The 21,473-nt window shown below is 47.1% G+C and overlaps 1 protein-coding gene across 8 annotated transcripts in view; it reads right to left on the bottom strand.

Moving 5' to 3' along the window:
- The window catches only part of LOC142245319 (DNA repair endonuclease XPF-like), a 115,093-nt gene that overhangs the window by 45,263 nt on the left and 48,357 nt on the right, over positions 1-21,473 (bottom strand). The window contains exon 7 of one of the 8 annotated variants that reach the window (XM_075317947.1): positions 12,001-13,594. The exons of the other annotated variants lie outside the window; for them this stretch is intronic. Within the exon in view, the coding sequence (XP_075174062.1) occupies positions 13,503-13,594 (92 nt within the window). The 3' untranslated portion in view covers positions 12,001-13,502. Of the gene's footprint in view, positions 1-12,000; positions 13,595-21,473 lie in introns of those variants that run through there. 8 annotated transcript variants of the gene reach the window in all.

The raw sequence follows: 21,473 nt of genomic DNA on the forward strand, positions 1-21,473 counted from the left end.
GTCAGAGGAGCACATCTTTTAACTGATGTAAAAAGACATGAATCCATGAGACACATTCATTCCTTCTCTGAATGTGTCAAAGGTCATCATAAGTTTGTACTCCCATAGTCTCCTGTCTCTCTGGGACTTGAAGTTTCCTTTCAATACCAGCAATTTCATGTCCATGATGCTGTGGTCTGGGTTACAAAAATGTTTGGCCACAGGTAGATCCATCCTTTTTTCTCTAATTGTGTGGCGGTGAGAATTCATCCTTGTCCTGAGCTGTTGTCCTGTCTCCCCTACATACAGACCCCCAGTTGGACATTTGGTACATATAATTAAGTACACCACATTGGTTGTGGTGCAGCTGAACGTACCTGGGATCTTGTAGTCCTGATGTGATCTGGGAATCTTTATCTTGTCCGTTGTCAATATTAATGGACAGGTCTTGCATTTTTTCTGGTTGCAGGGAAATGTTCCTGTTGGTGTTGGAGAGGACAGGGAGCTTCTGACAATGATGCTTCTTAGATTTGGGGGCTGTCTAAAACACAGAAGTGGGGGGTCTGGAAAAATAGATTTTAACCGGGCATCTTTTTGCAGTAATGGTTGTAGTTTCCGTGCAGCTCCTCTAAACACCTCCAGATGTGGATTGTAGGTGACTACAAGAGGGACCCGGTTGTTCTCTTCTTTGGTTTTATAATGTAGAAGATGGTTTCTTGATATTCTGGTGGCTCTTATAATCTGGTTTTCAATTGTTCTTGGGTGGTAGCCTTGATTCAAAAAGGTTTTTCTGAGGCCCTCAAGGTGATTGTCTCTATCTGTACTGTTGGAACATATCCGATTGTACCTGATAGCCTGGCTGTATACAATAGAGTTTTTTATGTGTTTTGGATGAAAACTGTCCCATTTCAGGTATGTTGGACGGTCAATTGGCTTCTTGTACAGGGATGTCTGTATTTCATTGTTCCGTAGTTTAATGATGGTGTCCAAGAAGTTGATTTCCGTGCAGGAGTAGTTGAGTGTTAGGTTGATGGTGGGATGAAACTGATTAAATTGTTCATGGAAGGTCTTCAGCTGCTCCTCAGACTCTGTCCAGATGATTAAAATATCATCAATGTAACGGTAGTAGGCCAGAGGCCTGATAGGACAAGAGGATAAAAAGTCACTCTCAAGCTTGGCCATGAAAAGATTTGCATATTGTGGTGCCATTTTGCTTCCCATTGCAGTCCCAGTCTCCTGTAGATACATGTCATTGTCAAATTCAAAGTAATTATGGGTGAGGATAAATTTTGTAAGCTTCACCACAGAATTGGCATCAGTTCCTGTATTTTCCAGGAAAATTTTGCAAGCATTTAATCCATCCTGGTGTGGAATATTCGAGTACAAGGATTCCACATCCATGGTGGCAAGGATGGTTCCCTCTGGAAGAGGACCTATTGCTGATAGTTTTTTCAATAGGTCAGTAGTGTCCTGGATGTAGCTGGTTGTATCCCTTACCAAGGGTTTAAGGATACCCTCTACCCATCCAGAGACTTGTTCAGTGAGGGTGCCCACACATGAAATGATGGGTCTTCCTGGGTTTCCAGATTTGTGAATTTTGGGAAGCATGTAGAATGTGCCTATTCTTGGACTCACCGGTATCAGTTCATCAGTTCTTATGGATATGTCAGGCAGACAAGAGGCCAACTTGTTAAGTTCCTTGTAATAGTCCTGTGTAGGGTCAGACTCCAATTTCTTATAGTAGCGTGTGTCCATCAGTTGTCTGTGTGCTTCCTTCATGTAGTCTGATTTGTTCATCATGACTATTGCACCCCCCTTGTCTGCAGGTTTAATGATGATTTCTTTGTTGGTTTTCAAAGATTTTATGGCCCTTCTCTCCTGGGCACTGATGTTGGATGGTTGCCTCCTGTGTGTGTCTAGGAAAGTGGATTTTACCAAATGTCTGAAAGTGTCTATATAGTTATCCAGATGAGGGTTGCGTCCTGGTGGAGGTGTCCAATCTGATCTTTTCCTGGTTGTCAAGATCCGTCTTCCTTCAGTCTGGGAGGATTCTGAAACATCTGCATCGCTAAAATATTCCCTCAGACGTAGTCTCCTGAAGTAATCTTCCATGTCGCTGCAGAGTTCAATTTTGTCTAGAGCTTTAGTCGGACAAAATGAGAGTCCTCTAGAAAGCACAGCAACTTCCATTTTGTTTGGTTTGTAATCCGAGAGATTGATAACACAGTTAGATGCTTTTGTGCCTTGAATGGACTTGGTTTCCAAGTTGTCAGGTTTTGGCTTTGTTCTCCACCTGTTTGTATTAAGTCCTGAATTGAGGCGCAGTCTGTGTAGCTTCTTTTCCTTGTTGTGGATCAGAAGGGTTCGTAGTCTGTAGTAGTATTGTTGTACTTCTTGTTCTGTGCTTTCTGGAAGTGTCTTCCTTTGTGTTTCAAATTCCCTCTGGATTTTACTCTTGATGCTGTAGAAGACATGCAAAAGGTGATTCCTTAGTCTCTCAGAAGTCCTGTGACAAAGGTTTTGTGCATAATGGGTATTGTAGGTATGTAGAATTGGGTTTGTAATCCAGAGTCCTTTGGGGATCAGATTCTCCTTTTTGCATTTGGATAAGAAAAATATGTCGCTGTCCAGTTGTGCGCGTTTCTTCAGAAGTGTCTTTAGTTCCATAAAGATGCGGTACATTCTGGTATCCTCCATTTTGATACAAGTAAAATATATCTTTGTACCGTGTTAGCCAGTAGAGGTAAAAAAATTGTTTAAAAGAACAGAGAGTCCTCAGTGGTTGATACCTTTTAATGGCTAACTGAAAAGATGGTAATAATTGCAAGCTTTCGAGACTACTCAGGTCTCTTCATCAGGCATGGTATAACACAAAATCTGAAGAGTCACGTATTTATACACAACAGGACTTAGAATAGTGCAGTAAAAAAAAAAAAAAAAAAAAAAAAAACAAGTTATATGAAACAGAACTATCTCTATGGCAGGGGGACAAGCTGTTCTAGCCATAAATACTGCTGCAGTTCAGTGTGAAAGTTTTATTGTCCTTTGATAAGGGTCTGGTCCAGGGCTGTGACATGCTCGGATGGTCAGAGGAGCACATCTTTTAACTGATGTAAAAAGACATGAATCCATGAGACACATTCATTCCTTCTCTGAATGTGTCAAAGGTCATCATAAGTTTGTACTCCCATAGTCTCCTGTCTCTCTGGGACTTGAAGTTTCCTTTCAATACCAGCAATTTCATGTCCATGATGCTGTGGTCTGGGTTACAACTGCTTGTTCAGTCTTTAAGTCCAGGACAAAGGAATGACACCTTAACATGGGACCTATTTCTTATATGGCCCCTGCCCCCATCTCTCCTCCTGCTCGCCCACCACCACATTCCTTAGGTAAAAACCCCCATCCCTTACTCCTTAACCCTTTCCTGGATCTATCACTGCCTCAGTCATGTACGTTACGTCTATCTGCCTTCACTCTGCTTGACTGATGGACTAGTGAATTGCGCTCCTGGTAATCTAATAAATAAGACACCACACACTGCGTGACATGGATTAAAATTTTGGCCACAGCAGCCCTTTATTTTAATAAGAAAAAACATCAATAAGAAAAAACAAGATTATCGGCCCAGAGATGTGGTTGTTATAAATCCCAGCCCCATATCCCCCTCCGCCGTGTACACCTAGCTCAAGGGGGAATCTGGGTATACCCCTTGATCATTTTCCTTGTGTCCGCTGAGCTCCTCCCCAGGGACCCATCTATTCCACTGTCCACTGAGCTCCTCCCCAGGGACCCATATTCCACTGTCCGCTGAGCTCTGGCCCAGGGACCCCATTAAAAACATAATTCTCCAACCAACAAAGAGGGGGTTTAAACAACCACATCCCGCCAAGACTCGCTCTTGTGACACCTTACAAGAGTGAGTTCCTCCACAACTTAATGGCTCGTTCTACTCCTTCTTGTATTCCCAACATCCATATATCAATGCCAATGTCATTAAGATGTACCTTATCATCTCTCCAAAAATGTTCCTTTGTATTTTCCAGCATCTGGTGACGTATGGCCACCCCTCCGTTTTCCAACACAAATTTTGTTATTTTTTTATTAACCTTTATCCTTGTATTATTGATGCGAGCCACTGATCGCGCTGTTCTCCACATTTGTCTAGCTACTATATCCGACCAGACCACCACTGTTTCTGGGTAAGACCTCCATAAATTCAACATATCAAGCTTTATGTTCCTAACTAAATGTCTTGATGTTCTTATTGCTAAATCATTACCACCTAAATGGATAAGTAAGACGTCCGGGGGGCGGTAGAACTCCACATGATACTGGATTTCTTTTAACAGCTGATGCCACTGCATTCCCCTCTTTCCTATCCATGTCACCCGTGCCAAGGAACTGGGCAACCCCAACTGTTTGCCATTAGGCCTGACTGCTGCACGTAAGGCCCCCCCAAAAAACAAATGAATGTCCCATGATCCAAACCAGGCATTGCTGTTCAGCTAAAACAAAAAACAAAAACACAATTATCACACAATTGTCTAAATGAAGACACAACTACTATAAGATTACCACAATGTACACATATATATACATGTACGCCATTTATAATAAATGTAATCGAATGTAACTCTTAAATCTGCTCGATTCCCATCTCCCGATTTTTTTAACTATGTCAGGCTCTAAGCCCCATCTAGCAGCTTCTGTGGCTGCTCCTATCCTAAATGAGTGTGAAGTGAATGCATTTGGAGACTCTCCCAATTTTGTCAGGCATTTTTTAAGAACTGCTGTGAATTGAAATTGTGACAATGACTTACAATCCTCATGAATTAGTAATGAACCTTGGATATTTGGCCTTCTTGAGACATAGTTTCTAAAACAGATGACCGGGCAGGCCCTGGACCCGCTTAAAGGAAACAATGTGATCCATTTTCCTCTACCCTGTTGATCAGTTTTTGACTTTGCCAGAAAACATTCTAATCTGTCTGTGTACTGATGCACGTCCTCGTCTTGTAGACCCCCACTTCTGGTGGAGCTACTCGCCACCAACTCGCTGATTCTAAAAGCGCCAAAAAAGGCCAGTGTGAATGCACAACTAAAGAGAAACACTTCAAAGGGACTGCTACAGACTCGGCCTAGTACACTCAGTATCTGCTGCAATAACTGGAAAGAAATCGGACGCCGTTTATCTCTGGTCTTCTTACAACTTTTTCTGTAACCCTTTAGGGCCTGCTTAACTAAAAAATGCTTTGTGTAATCAGTGAAGTCGTGCAACTTAAACCAAAAAGCTAATCCAGACATTTTACTATCAATACTGGACAATGAAGTACCGTCCACAAAGGCCCTGCTAATGTAAAATAACAACAAGGAAACATTGTCATGTGACCTGGCATCATGTCCCACTAGAGCACACAAGTCTTCCCATTCCCTCCATGCTGACTGGTACCTCTGCCATGTGCTTACACCCACAGACCGTTCTATCAGAGCGTATGCGGTGTCACTGGCAGTGACCACAGAAAATCCGGACACTTCTTGCCTTGTACCTCTGCCATCGGGGCTAACGAACGGAATCTGTCCCACTGAAAACGAGACAGAGCATCAGCCACAGAATTGCAAACACCGGGAACATGCACAGCTGTAATCTGACAATTTGACTTTAAACAGCGCAGCACTAGATGACGCAGCAACGTAACAACAGGCAGGGAAGAAGCTGATTGTTTGTTGATGACTTCTACAACTCCCAAGTTATCACAATGAAATCTCACTTTTCGGTTTTGGAAAATATTGTACCAAATTTCACAAGCAACCACTATGGGGAACAATTCAAGGAGTACTAAGTTTCGTGTTAACCCATTGTTTCTCCAACTCTCTGGCCACCTATCTGCACACCACTGTCCCGAACAATATGCACCAAAACCAGTTGACCCCGCTGCATCAGTGTGGATGTCTAGATCAAAATTTGAAACCGGTGGTCTGATCCACAATGACCTCCCATTAAACTCTATTAAGAACTGTTCCCATACCGCCAGATCGTCCTTTAATGTTCTAGCCAGCCGCACAAAGTGATGTGGAAAGGTTATGCCTGAGGTAGCTGCAGCTAGGCGCCTACAAAAAACTCTACCCATTGGAATAATGCGACACGCAAAGTTCATTTTCCCTAACAGCGATTGTAGATCCTTTAATCTGATCTTACGGTGAGATCTAGCTTCTCTGACTGCCTCCAGCAGATCACTGACCTTGTCATCCGGTAATCTGCACTCCATTGCTTCACTGTCAATCAAAATTCCTAAAAACTTGATAAGTGTAGACGGGCCTTCTGTTTTATCTGATGCTAACGGTACTCCAAAACACTTAAAAACCGACTGAATCGCTGCCAATAATGAAGCACAAACAAATGACTTTGGTGGACCAATACATAGGAAATCATCTAGATAATGCAGGACAGAACGCACGCCGGCTTCCTTCTTTACTACCCACTCCAAAAATGTGCTAAATGATTCAAACAAGGAGCATGAGATGGAGCAGCCCATCGGTAAACACAAGTCTACATAAAACCTGCCACTGACAACCCAAGAGATGGAAGCTTTCTGGATGGACTGGTAAGAGTCTAAAGGCAGCTTCAATGTCTGTTTTTGCCATTAAAGCTCCTCTGCCGTACTTCTGTACCCATGCAATCGCTGTATCAAATGAAGTATACGAGACTGTGCAAAGTTCCTGATCGATTCCATCATTAACTGAGCTTCCATGAGGGAAGGACAGATGATGGATCAGCCTAAACTTATTGGGTTCCTTCTTTGGGACCACCCCCAATGGAGAGACCCTTAAGTTTTCTATTGGCATTTTGGGGAATGGGCCTGCCATGCGGCCCAGGTCAATTTCTTTGTTTAGTTTTGTGGAGACAATGTGAGAATATGTATAAGCTGAAGCAAGGTTACGAGAACAGGTTAATGGGCCTGAAGTAGATGGGATCTTAAAACCTTCTGAGAAACCCTCCCCCAGCAATTGTGCTGCTTTTCTATCTGGGTACCTGCTTAGATAGCCCACCATCTCCCCGAGTCTAATTGGGGTTTCCCCCTTTTTGGTTAATCTCTGCTGTTGGGGTTTTATTTCGTTTAAAGCATTTTGATAGGCTATGGTTTCCACTACAGAAGCTGCATTCATGTTTGTACCTGCATGTGTTTCCGAATCTGCACTGGCTATCATTGAACTGCCAGCAGCAACCTTTTCTGTTTGCTGCCGACAATCCGATTGCTGATGATCTGCCGACATAGCCCTGAAAGGGCTGATTAACCCCACGTGGCGCTGTCATGAGACGCATCCATAAACTAATATCTTTGTGATCCCAACGAATCCCTTGGCGACCAGCCTTTCGTTGGCGAAACTGCTCATCATAGCGCAGCCATGCTAAACCTCCATACGCACGGTGCGCCTCCCCGATAGAATTCATGTAACAAAATAAGGCAGAGCAATGTTCAGGAGTTTTTTGGCCTATTACACTTGCTAATATGGCAAAGGCATGGAACCAATTGCTAAATGTTTGGGGGATGAGACAATACCGTCTTTCTTGTCCCTCTCTTTTCCTCTCATCAAACCTTACTCTATCCAAGTTATATTTTTCTAAGGGCAATAATGAAAATATTTCCACATATTCGTCGGCCCAAATCTTCTCCCTAACCTCCTGTTTCAAATGAATTCCTAGAGGACCCTCAAAACATACATATAATTCTCCTTTTGCTGCATCAGATAATGTAACCCCTTGTGAAATTACTGCGTCCTCCTGTGTCTCTGGATCAGCACACGACTGACTTACCACCTCCGATGTCCGGCGACCATTCCCGCACCATGCAGCAATAGGAGAAGAAGTTATGGGTAAGCTAGACTGACTCAAAGCCTCCTTAACCCCGGACACTAATTGCTGTACTACTGAATTAAGATCCCATCCTACATTGCCGGGACCTGTACCCCAAACTGCGCCCACTGGATTCATTACAGGTGTTGTTACACTAGATATAGGACAAGAAAAAGTGTTCTCACCAATACCTGGCTGCGTCCTAGGTAGACCAGCCGTCCGTGACGTATTAGTTATAGTCTCTACAGCCCCTCCATTATTGAAGTGCTGCGTGCTGCTGCCCTCTAGTGGGGAGTCGTTATCTGTGTCATAGTCATTGTCTGGAATCTCTGCTGAGTCTTGTAGCTGTAGATTTCTTGCCGGACTCATATCCTGAGCCGGCCGAAGAAGTCTTTGTCTGGTTAAAGTACTTTTGCGCAGTTGTCTTTTTGGATTCCTGCCACTCCTCGTGTAATGAGAACCCGGATCCGGAAATGTTGTGTGTCCTAAGCCCATCCCCCCGTGTTGGTTTATTTCCTGGGGTAAGGCCGTATGATGTCCTCTAGAATGATGCAAAGTTTGTTGAGGAAGTTCTAAGGATTCATGGTGGGCTGTCGTCACGTCAGTTGTAGCTTGTGTGGCTGCTTCTCTGGCTGGCACCTCAGTAGAGCTGGACTTTCTCCTTGCACTTCTTGGTGTCTCTCTGGTTAGATGGTCGGGCTCTTTTCTCTGTCCTTTGTTATTCTTGTACTGTAGTTTCCTTCCTGGTTTGTAAGCAGGATCAGAGGCCGTGCTGCGCTTTGCTCTTTTCCTAGAGGTAACGGAAGGACTTATGATCCTATTGTGAGTCCTATTGGCCATTTCAGAAGTTAGTCTCTCAGGAGGTCTTGATCTTCTTAGAGTTTGATGTTCAGAAAGTTCAGAAGGGACAGATGCTGTATCCCGGGCATTCTTCAGCAATTCGTCTAGCTGGGCCTGAATCCATTCGGGCCTACATGTCAAAGCCGCGGCCTGAACGCTCTTCAGCAAGGCATCCATACTGCTTGTTCAGTCTTTAAGTCCAGGACAAAGGAATGAGGGGTTACACTAGGCAGGAGGCGACGCTGCATGTTTGGGGGGGGGCTTGCACTTGCAGGAGGCAATGTGGAACGGTTTCGGGGGACTTGCACTTGCCAGGGAGCGACTCCGCACGTTTGGGGGCTCACACTGGGCAGCGGGGCGTTGGTGCGTGTTGTGGGGGCTCGCAGGGGGCGACGCTGCACTTGTGTGGGGGGGGCTCGCACTGGGCAGGGGGCGACGCACTCGCAGGGGGCGATGCTGCACTTGTGGGGGGGCTCACACTGGGCAGGGGGCGACGCTGCACATGTGGGGGGGCTCACGGGGGCAACGCTGCACTTGTGGGGGGGCTCGCAGGGGGCGACGCTGCACTTCTGGGGGGCTCGCAAGGGGCGACGCTGCACTTGTGGGGGGCTCGCAAGGGGCGACGCTGCACTTGTGGGGGGCTCGCAAGGGGCGACGCTGCACTTGTGGGGGGCTCGCAAAGGGCGACGCTGCACTTGTGGGGGGCTCGCAGGGGGCGACGCTGCACTTGTGGGGGGCTCGCAGGGGGCGACGCTGCACTTGTGGGGGGCTCACAGGGGGCGACGCTGCACTTGTGGGGGGCTCGCAGGGGGCGACGCTGCACTTGGGGGCTCGCACTAGGCGACGCTGCACGTGGGGGGGCTCGCACTGGGCAGCGGGCGACGCTGCACGTGGGGGGGCTCGCACTGGGCAGCGGGCGACGCTGCACTTGGGGGGGCTCGCACTGGGCAGCGGGTGAAGCTGCACTTGGGGGGGCTCGCACTGGGCAGCAGGCGACGCTGCACTTGGGGGGGCTCGTACTGGGCAGCAGGCGACGCTGCACTTGGGGGGGCTCGCACTGGGCAGCGGGCGACACTACACTTGGGGGGGGCTCGCACTGGGCAGCGGGTGACACTACACTTGGGGGGGCTCGCACTGGCCAGCGGGCAACACTGCACTTGGGGGGGGGGGGGGGGCGAGCAGGGGGCGACGCTGTACTTGTGGAGGGCTCGCAGTGAGCAGGGGAGACGCTGCACTTGTGGGGGGGCTCGCACTGGGCAGGGGGAGACGCTGCACTTGTGGGGGGGGTCGCACTGGGCAGGGGGCAGCGCTGCACTTGTGGGGGGGATCGCACTGGGCAGGGGGCGGCGCTGCACTTGTGGGGGGGCTCGCACTGGGCAGGGGGCGACGCTGCACTTGTGGGGGGATCGCACTGGGCAGGGGTGACGCTGCACTTGTGGGGGGGCTCGCAGGGAGAGAGGCTGCATGTTGGCTGGGGCTTGCACTAGGCAGGGGGTGACGCTGCACACTTGGGGGAGGTCTTGCAGGGCGTGCTGAGCAGGGGACCGTGTTGCATGTTGGGGGGCTCGTGCTGGGCAAGAGGCCGTGTTGCACGTTGGGGAGGGGGGGGGGGGTGCACCCGCAGGGAGAGAGGCTGTACGTTGGGGGGGGGCTCGCACTAGGTAGAGGGTGATACTTCACTTTGGGGGGTGCTTGATGGGCAGGTGGCCAGTGTTGCATGTTGAGGGGGGGCTTACAGGGGGCCGTGTTGCACGTTGGCAGTGGAGACTTGCAGGGGGCTGTGTTGCATGTTGGGGGCTTGCAGGGGGCTGTGTTTCACATTGGGGGGGGGCTCACGCTCGGCAGGGGGCCGTGTTGCACATGGTGGGGGGGACCTCGCACAGGGAACTCAGTGTGTTATTAATCTTCTCCCTTTGTTTTTCAAATACAGCTTGTGACTATCGGCACTGGGTGTTATTCCCCCCCCCCCCCCCGTCGTCCCACCTCAGAGACCGAGAGAGCAGTGTGGTGTAATCCACATCACCCCTCCTGTGTCCTCCAATGTATTCAACGAGAGAGGATTTTTCTGGTAAATGCAGGAATACAATTTTTAGGCCGTGCACACGTTGCGTCGTGTCCCTGCAGAAATTTCTGCAGGGATTTGGCAGCACATGTGCGCGTCAAATCGCTGCATAAACACTGCGTAATGGATTCAGTGTGTCTGCAGAATAGATGCCGATGTCATGTGCTCTGGATGCTGCCTCTCCCATAGACAGAGCGGGGGCTGCATCCAAAGCGCACGGAATAAGTGACATGTTGCTTTTTAGCACGCAGCGATTTGGAACAAAATTTTGGCATCCAAATCGCTGCGTTCTCAAACGTGCACATGGATTATGCACAATCTTCATAGATTGTGCAGGGGACGCAGGTCGCATGCATTTACGCTGCAGTGCAATACGCAGCATAACTGCATGAAATTCGGCAACATGCGCATGAGCCCTAACACCTAAAACGCACGGGACCCAAATACAAAAGATTTTTTTCTTTCACTGTCGCCAATGTCCAACATGGCTTAATTCTACGTATTGATTTGTAAAGTTGATTGTTACAGTTGATATATTTGTATCCCCGACCTACTGTCTCCCCCTCCCTCATTACCCTGTAGACTGTAAGCCCCCCCCCCCCCCGAGGGCAGGGTCATCTCCCCTCTGTACCCATCAGTCAGTGTTATATATTTGTATCCCCGACCTACTGTCTCCCCCTCCCTCATTACCCTGTAGACTGTAAGCCCCCCCGAGGGCAGGGTCATCTCCCCTCTGTACCCATCAGTCAGTGTTATATATTTGTATCCCCGACCTACTGTCTCCCCCTCCCTCATTACCCTGTAGACTGTAAGCCCCCCCCCCCCGAGGGCAGGGTCATCTCCCCTCTGTACCCATCAGTCAGTGTTAAATATTTGTATCCTCGACCTACTGTCTCCCCCTCCCTCATTACCCTGTAGACTGTAAGCCCCCCCCCCCCCCCCCCGAGGGCAGGGTCATCTCCCCTCTGTACCCATCAGTCAGTGTTATATATTTGTATCCCCGACCTACTGTCTCCCCCTCCCTCATTACCCTGTAGACTGTAAGCCCCCCCGAGGGCAGGGTCATCTCCCCTCTGTACCCATCAGTCAGTGTTATATATTTGTATCCCTGACCTACTGTCTCCCCCTCCCTCATTACCCTGTAGACTGTAAGCCCCCCCGAGGGCAGGGTCATCTCCCCTCTGTACCCATCAGTCAGTGTTATATATTTGTATCCCTGACCTACTGTCCCCTCCCCATTACTCTGTAGACTGTAAGCCCCCCCCCCCCCGAGGGCAGGGTCCGCTCCCCTCTGTCGGAATTGGTTTATTCACTGTAATTTATTTCTGTATTTTGTGTGTAACCCGTTCCCATGTGCAGCATGGAATCAATGGTTCTCTATAAAAATATAACTGTATAAATATTTCTCCTTTCTTTTTTTTTTTAGAATTGATATACTTGCTTTAATAAAACTGTTTTATTAAAAAGTTTGTGCAGAATGTTCATTTCTATAATGATAAAGCTCGGAGTGACATTAGTGAGCAGTCACTGCCGGTTGGATCTGTATCGGGCTGCGTTCACACATTGCTGTAGGTAGTTTCCACAACAACTCACAGTCCTCGCATGTAGACCCACAGTAAACTGTTCAGATCTCGCTGACCGTTCATTTTCTGTCTTTGGCAGCCCCCTGATCCTCTCTTATGCCCCACATTTATTAGGCCCCAGTCGTGTTTCCCTCATTTTGTGGCAACATAACTCGTGAGGCTCACACCGCCTGATTCAGGTCATTTGGGGCAAAAATGTTTTGGTTTTTTTTTTAATTTAAAGGGACGTAAGTTACTTTTCGCTAAGCGTCTGTTTGTTGCCACCACTGTTCCATAGGACAGGCTCTGGCAGAGGTCACACTATATATTTTACACAGGGGTCACAATACGCCTTAGAAATTTTGAGAAGTATTTTTAGCCAAGGAGGGGAACATCATAATTTGCAGCAACCCAAAATGATAGTACATACAGTAGATGGGTATCCATAAGGCCCCTTTCAGATGTCTGTGTTTAAACAGGTGCAAGTCACACGTACCGATATGGTCGTCCATGTGGTACTGGTAAAAAAAAAAGTATGATACTGAAATGAATGTTTTGGGCTGTTTTTGTTTGGTTTTTTTTAATGTGTAAAGCCTGAAAAATTATAGATATAGAAAGATAAATAGAACTGATAGAATAGTGGTATAGAGATAGTTAACTTGACCAGCTGTTTTACACCATTTTTTATTTTTTAATTAAAGAAAAAAAAACCGTGGGGTCCCCCCCAACTTTCATGTCCAGCACAGGAACAGCAGCAGCTGCAACCTTCAGTTGTCTGCTGTACCTTGGCTGGTTATGAAAAATAGGGGATCCCACGCTTATTTTTTAAATTTTTAGATTAAAAAAAAAAGTCACCTCCATTTTTACTAAAAACCAGCCATGGTACAGCAGACAACTAGGGGATGATATTATTAGGGTGGAAAGGGCCATGATTATTTGGCCCTTTCCAGCCTAACAATAGTAGCCCACAGATGCCCAAGAAGTGGCGCATCCATTAGATGCGCCAATTTTGGTGCTGGACCCGACTCTTCCCATTGCTCTGGTGCAATGGCAAACGGGGTAATATTTGTGGGGTTGATGCCAGCTGGCATCAAGCCTTGGTATTAGTAATGGGTGGCGTCTAGCATGCACCCCTACCACTAGTCCAGTAATTGAAAGGAGAGTAACAAAGTTTATATGAACAAAAAACCTCAGACTCAGCCCTCATTCACCAATTTATTTGATTTTTATACATAAAAAAAAAAAAAAAGTTCTTCCGTAATCCATAGTGAGGTCCCACGATGTTCCCCAAAAGCAAACCTGGAAAGACATAAAAAGAGAAAATCATTCAATAAATAAAGACAAGAGACACCCTTTTTCCCAATTTATTTCTCTATCAAAGCCCTAATCCTGGTCTGTCGAAATCCAATTGGGGGCGGCCACGTCAATCCCATACTGCTGTCATGTTTAATGGAGAACCGAACGTTCCTCATTGGTTGTGAGAGCACACACACTGCTGTGTATGCTTCCGTTCGGTGATCTGCATCTCATAAGGTGAGCTCAGGTCACCGCAGGGACGCCCTCAGTAGTATGTGTGCAGGCGCGGCAGTGATGTCATGGGTTAATCAGAGTTCACAATGAACTCAGATGACATCCTGATGACACCTCTGTGACGTCCGCGCTACTGTGGGTGTGGCGGCAGTAACGTCATGGGTTCATCGTTCCCAATGAACTTTGATGAACCCGTGAAGTCATTGTCGCTACACCCGCAGTAGCGTGGGAGTTGTCAGGATATCATCAGAGTTCCTTGGATACTCACCTGTCCCCAGCGATGCTGTCCCTGGCATTGATGTCTCTGGTGCTTCTAGGTCCTCTGTGCAGTGCATATTCATTGAGTATAATGAGCGGGGATCAGAAGCAAGTGACAGCAGGGCTGGAGACAAGTGAGTATAAAAATTAATTTTATTTCAGAGACAAGTGTTTTCTCCGGTACGTGTCACACGGATCACATCAGCGTGTGACACCCGTGCTGCTGCAGAAAAAAACGGACATGTATGCGTGCAGGGAAACGTGGGGCCACTCGGTCCATGTAAAAACATGCATGTGTGAGGAACACCATAGAATAACATGAGTACGTGTGGCATCCGTGTTAAAAATGGATGTCACACATACCTGAAACATATGGATAAAAATTCCCCGTTTTCCCAATCAGTGCGGGTCCCAGTGATCGGACACTGATCAGGTTATCACCGGGCCCATGGATAGGTGATCACTTGTTTTCACTAAACAAACCCTTCAAGGCCCATAAACAATCCCTACAATCGTTTGGCCGACAGCTCTCTCCTATCACATACAGGAGTGCTCGGACAAATGTTCTTGTGTTCTCTATCTGAGAGCAGATGTCGCCTCCTCTGGGGGTGGATTATCTTTCAAGAGAACAAAAGGATCAACAAGTGGAATTCAAACACGCCGGTTCCTTCCCTCCCTTTACATCCATTCTCGGGGTAAGTCGGGAAGACCCCATACACATCAGATTGTTGTCTGATCCGGGCGACTTTAGCCCTGTGTATGGGAGCCTTCATGTAATCTGCATAAGGGCTTATTCAAACATCTATGCACATCAGTAAAATCTCTGAACACAATGCATGGACTGGCTGAGGCCGTCCTAAAGGTCCAGTCACACTAAACAACTTACCAGCGATCCCAACAACAATAGGGATCGCTGGTAAGTTGCTAGGAGGTTGCTGGTGAGATGTCACACTGCGACGCTCCAGCGATCCCACCAGCAACCTGACCTGGCAGGGATCGCTGGAGCGTCGCTACACGAGTTGCTGGTGAGCTCACCAGTGACCAGCCCCCAGCGCCGCGTGGAAGATGCTGCGCTTGGTAACTAAGGTAAATATCGGGTAACCAACCCGATATTTACCTTGGTTACCAGCGCACGCAGCTACACGAGCAGGGAGCAGCGCACACCGCTTAGCGCTGGCTCCTTGCTATCCTAGTTACAGCACACATCGGGTTAATTACCCGATGTGTGCTGCAGCTACATGTGCACAGAGCAGGGAGCAGCGCACACTGCTTAGCGCTGGTTCCCTGCTCTCCTAGCTACAGTACACATCGGGTTAATTACCCGATGTGTGCTGCAGCCACATGTGCAAGGAGCAGGAGCCGGCACTGACAGAGCGGCGGAGGCTGGTAACGAAGATAAATATCGGGTAACCAAGGACAGGGCTTCTTGGTTACCCGATGTTTACCGTAGTTACCAGCCTCCGCAGAAGCCGGCTCCTGCTGCCTGCACATTTAGTTGTTACTGTCTCGCTGTCACACACAGCGATCTGTGCTTCACAGCGGGACAGCAACAACTAAAAAATGGCCCAGGACATTCAGCAACAACCAACGACCTCACAGCAGGGGCCAGGTTGTTGCTGGATGTCACACACAGCGACATCACTAGCAACATCGCTGCTACGTCACAAAAGTTGTTCGTTAGCAGCGATGTTGCTAGCGATGTTGCTAGCGATGTTGCTTAGTGTGACAGGGCCTTTATAGACAGTGCTGTGAGATCAGACCTCATGAGCCTCAGTGCAGCAACTCCGATCCAGTCACCTCTGTAGTGAGACAGCTAGAATGGAGCTGCTGCAGGGAGGACGTCCTTATAGACAGTACCCAGAAATCATGGACCTAGATGCAACAACTCTATTCTTATCATCTCTGTACTGAAACATCTTTAATGGAGTTGATGTACACCAGACGTCCTTATAGACAGTACAGTGAGCTCCAAAATCATGAGCCTCAGTGCAGCAACTCCGATCCAGTCACCTCTGTAGTGAGACAGCTAGAATGGAGCTGCTGCAGGGAGGACGTCCTTATAGACAGTACAGTGCCTAAAAATCATGAACCTCAGTGCAGCAACTGCGATCTAGTCATCTCTGTACTGAGCAGTGGTGTAACTAGAGTTTGATGGGCCCCAGTGCAAAGTTTGGACCTGCCCCCCCCCCCCAACACAGACACACGGGGTACGGGATAATGATGTTAACACTTGACTCTTTCCCTCAGCACCCAGGTTTCCCATGATCTGAAATCCCTCTTTCTACCATCACCCAGCTTTCCTATATTCTGATATGCATCTTGTCCTCAGTACCCACCTATGCTCTGCTATACATCATTCCCCAGCATACAGGTTTCCCATGCTCTGATAGAGCCTCTTTCCATCAGCACAAAACTTTCCCATCCCAAGCTTGTGTCTTTGTCCCCCCTCAAATATATAGTTCTCCAAATACTATAATGGCCCCCACATAGCCTTCCATATAGTATATTAGGTCCCACGTAACCCTTCATTTTATTAGCATGCACCCCATAGTCTTCCTTGTATTATAATGCATTTCCCATAGTCCTCCATGTATAAGGTAGCTCTCATAGCCCTCCAATTATTACAATACAACTCCCATAGTCCTCCATGTATTATAATTCACCCCATAGTCCTCCATATATTATAATGCAGCCCCCATAGTCCTCCATATATTATACTGCACCCCATAGTCCTCCATATATTATACTGCACCCCATAGTCCTCCATATATTATACTGCACCCCATAGTCCTCCATATATTATACTGCACCACATAGTCCTCCATATATTATAATGCAGCCCCCATAGTCCTGCATGTATTATAATGCACCCCACAGCTCACCATGTATTATAATGTAGACCCCATAATCCTCCATGTATAATAATGCAGCCCCGATAATCCTGCATATATTATACTGCACCCCATAGTCCTCCATATATTATACTGCACCCCATAGTCCTCCATATATTATACTGCACCACATAGTCCTCCATATATTATACTGCACCACATAGTCCTCCATATATTATACTGCACCACATAGTCCTCCATATATTATACTGCACCACATAGTCCTCCATATATTATAATGCAGCCCCCATAGTCCTGCATGTATTATAATGCACCCCACAGCTCACCATGTATTATAATGTAGACCCCATAATCCTCCATGTATAATAATGCAGCTCCGATAATCCTGCATATATTATGCAACCCCCAGAGTCCTATATGTATTAAAATGCACCCCATAGTCCTTCATATTGGATTATGCAGCTCCAAAGTCCTCCATGTATAATGCACCCCTATATTCCATGTAACAGGGATCCTTCATATAGTATTATGCACCCCTTATATTCCTCCATATAGTATTATGCACCCCTTATATTCCTCCATATAGTATAATACACCCCTTATATGCCTCCATATAGTGGTATCACCCCTTATATTCCTCCATATAGTATAATACACCCCTTATATTCCTCCATACAGTGGTATCACCCCTTATATTCCTCCATAAAATAGTATGCACCCCTTATATTCCTCTATATGCTAGTATGCAGCCCCCATATAGTGCACCACCATATTGTGTGCCCCAATATAATATTATGCGCCAATATATAGTTATATGCAGCCCACATATACTATTTTGCAATCCCCATATAGTAGCATGCTTCCCTATAGTCCTCTGGCCATCCTGATTAAATACACAAATATACTCACTTCTCCTCATTCCCCCACTGCCCGAGTCTCCTCAGCGTGTGTCCACCGTTCTGCCACTCTCACATTTTACACAGCGGCGCGCAGTAGTGACGTCACCGCACTCCTCTGTGCTGACACATCACAATGTCACAGACACACAGCGGGAGAATGATGAGAAAGGGAGTGTTCTGCTCCTTCTCTCATCATTCCTTTCAATTGTATTGGCATGTGTGATGCCGATATAAATGAAAGTGCGATCCTCGGCAGGGGGCCCACGGGAGGGGGGCCGATTCCAGCGCTGGCATCGGGCCCCAGTGACTCACGGGCCTTATGCCACTGGTGGTATGCCACTGGTGGAAGCTACAGGGAGATCATCAAAAAATCCACTCCAATCTAGACAGCTCACTAGTGAATCATCTAGAAGGGAGTTGCTAAAATGAAGTCCTCAAAAAGCAACTACAATCCAAAGTTGTAGATTGTGACGACTCTGCTGCGCTCTGTTACGCTTCTCCCTGTGAGGCTCTGCCCAATCTTCCATAAAACACCCATTCTAGTCACCTCAGCACCGACCTGTCCAGAGTGGAGGCTACGATGAGGTCCTCAAAAAAGCCACTCCAATTTAGTCGGCTCACTAGTGAATCATCTAGAATGGAGTTTGTAAAATGAGATCCTCAAAAAATCAACTACAATCCAATATTGTAGATTGTGGCGACTCTGTTGGCTGCGCTCTGTTCACATGTTGCAGATTGGGTGCAGAAATGTTCTCCATGAAATCTGCATATTCTGACAGATAACTGCACCAAAAAACACATGTGTTTTGGTACATTTTGGTGCCAAACATTTTTCTTAATGTAGTCAATATTCACATGCTGTAAATTGCACTAAATCTGCAAAAAAAATAATGTGCGCACAACACATCAGCATTTACATTGACTTTGCTGCCATAACTGGCATAAAGATAGACATGCCGTGCTACAAACTGCACAAAATCTGCAACAAAAAACGCACTGAGCACGCAGCCTTACGCTTCTCCCCGTAAGGCTACACCCTTGCTTCAAAAATGTCGCTATCGAGGCTGGGACTGGAGGGCGTAAAGTAAAACTCAAATTGGAATTTTACCCTATAGAAATACAGAAAAAATATCACAGTGTGGACGTTTGCTCCATTTAAAACTTGAGCAACTCCTGAAAAAGCATTAAAACATTAGTCATGAAATCATTAAAATTATAAAGCTGGTATATGTATGTTTATATATGTGTGTGTGTGTGTATATGTGTGTGTGTTGTGTATATATGTACAGTACAGACCAAAAGTTTGGACACACCTTCTCATTCAAAGAGTTTTCTTTATCTTCATGACTCTAAAAATTGTAGATTCACATTGAAGACATCAAAACTATGAATGAAAACATGCGGAATGAAATACCGTACTTAAAAAAGTGTGAAACAACTGAAAGTATGTCTTATATTCTAGGTTCTTCAAAGAAGCCACCTTTTGCTTTCATTACTGCTTTGCACACACTTGGCATTCTCTTGATGAGCTTCAAGAGGTAGTCACCAGAAATGGTCTTCCAACAGTCTTGAAGGAGTTCCCAGAAATGCTTAGCACTTGTTGGCCCTTTTGCTTTCACTCTGCGGTCCAGCTCACCCCAAACCATCTTGATTGGGTTCAGGTCTGGTGACTGTGGAGGCCAGGTCATCTGGCGTAGCACCCCATCACTCTCCTTCTTAGTCCAATAGCCCTTGAGCTGGGTTCACACATAGCGACAGCGACAACGACGTCGCTGTTACGTCACCATTTTCTGTGACGCAACAGCGACCTTGTAAGTCGCTGTTTTGATCGCTGCTTAGCTGTCAAACCCAGAGACGCAGCAGCGATCATAACGACACGCGTCGCTGTGGAAACGATGCTGCGCTTGGTTACTAAGGTAAATATCGGGTAACCAACCAAAGTGCTTCTCTGGTTACCCGATATTTACCTTGGTTACAAGCGCACATCGCTTAGCGCTGGCTCCCTGCACTCATAGCCACAGTACACTTCGGGTTAATAAGCAAAGCTTTGCTTATTTCCCAATGCGTACTCTGGCTGTGTGCAGGATGCAGGGAGCCGGCAGCACAGGCGGCGTGAGAGCGGCGGACGCTGTAACTAAAGTAAATATCGGGTAACCAAGGAAAGGACTTCCCTTGGTTACCCAATGTTTACCCTGGTTACAGCTTACCGCAGCTGCCAGAAGCCGGCTCCCTGCTCCCTGCTCCCTGCAGTTCGTCGCTCTCTCGCTGTCGCACACAGCGATGTGTGCTTCACAGCGGGAGAGCGACGAGCAAAAAATGAAGCAGGATATTCAGCAACAAGCGGCGACCTCACAGCAGGGGCCAGCTCGTTGCTGGATGTCACACACAGCGACGGGACGTCGCTGCTACGTCACAGAAAATGGTGACGTAGCAGCGACGTCGCCGTCGCTGTGTGTGACACCACTTTTACACAGCCTGGAGGTGTGTTTGGGGTCATTGTCCTGTTGAAAAATAAATGATGGTCCAACTAAATGCAAACCGGATGGAATAGCATGTCACTGCAAGATGCTGTGGTAGCCATGCTGGTTTAGTATGCCTTCAATTTTGAATAAATCCCTACAGTGTCACCAGCAAAGCACCCCCACACCATCACACCTCCTCCTCCATGCTTCACGGTGGGAACCGGGCATGTAGAGTCCATCCGTTCACCTTATCTACAAAGACACGGTGGTTGACTCCAAAGATCTCAAATTTGGACTTATCAGACCAAAACACAGATTTCCACTCGTCTAATGTCCATTCCTTGTGTTCTTTAGCCCAAACAAGTCTCTTCTGCTTGTTTCTTGTCCTTAGCAGTGGTTTCCTAGCAGCTATTTACCATGAAGGCCTGCTGCACACAGTCTCCTCTTAATAGGTGTTCTAGAGAGGAGAAGGTGTGTCCAAACTTTTGGGCTGTACTGTATATGAGGACCTCAAAAAATCAACTCCATTCTAGTGGTTTCTATAAGGAGCTGTATAGATTGGAGTTTATTTTTTGAGGGAGAGATCCTCAAAAGATCAACTCCATTCTAGTCACCTCAGTACTGAACTGTCTAGAGTGGAGTTGATATAATGAGGTCCTCAAAAAAACAACTCCATTCTAGTCACTTTACTAGTGAGCCGTCTAGAATGGAGTGGCTAAAATGAGGATCACAGAAAATCAACTCCATCCTAGACGCAACCATGACATCACGCTCTGACGTCACACCGCACAGTCACACGTCGGTTCCCACTACAAGGACCGGCTTCCTATAAACTTACATGAACATCTCTCTTATTGCTCCCGATTCAGGAGGCGTACTGCAGGAAACCAATAAGTAGCAGCTGAGTCGTTATCCAACCCACCAGAAAATAAAAGAAATTCTAAAGGTCCAGGCTACCATCCAATACACCGGCAGGCTGTCCGCCGATCTTTATTTATAACTGCACAAAGTTCTCAACATGGCGGCCGGGGCCCGCACTCTGCCCGGCTGCTCCCAAACCTCTTGACATGCGCTGCGCACAAAAAAAGACGCCCGCGATAACCCACCGCGCTCTTAGCTATTGGCGACCTCTGGCAGCACCAGGACGGTACTGAACCCATGCTGATAGGGAGGGGAG

The sequence above is a fragment of the Anomaloglossus baeobatrachus genome, chromosome 7, assembly GCF_048569485.1.
Source record: "Anomaloglossus baeobatrachus isolate aAnoBae1 chromosome 7, aAnoBae1.hap1, whole genome shotgun sequence".
Taxonomy (NCBI): domain Eukaryota; kingdom Metazoa; phylum Chordata; class Amphibia; order Anura; family Aromobatidae; genus Anomaloglossus; species Anomaloglossus baeobatrachus.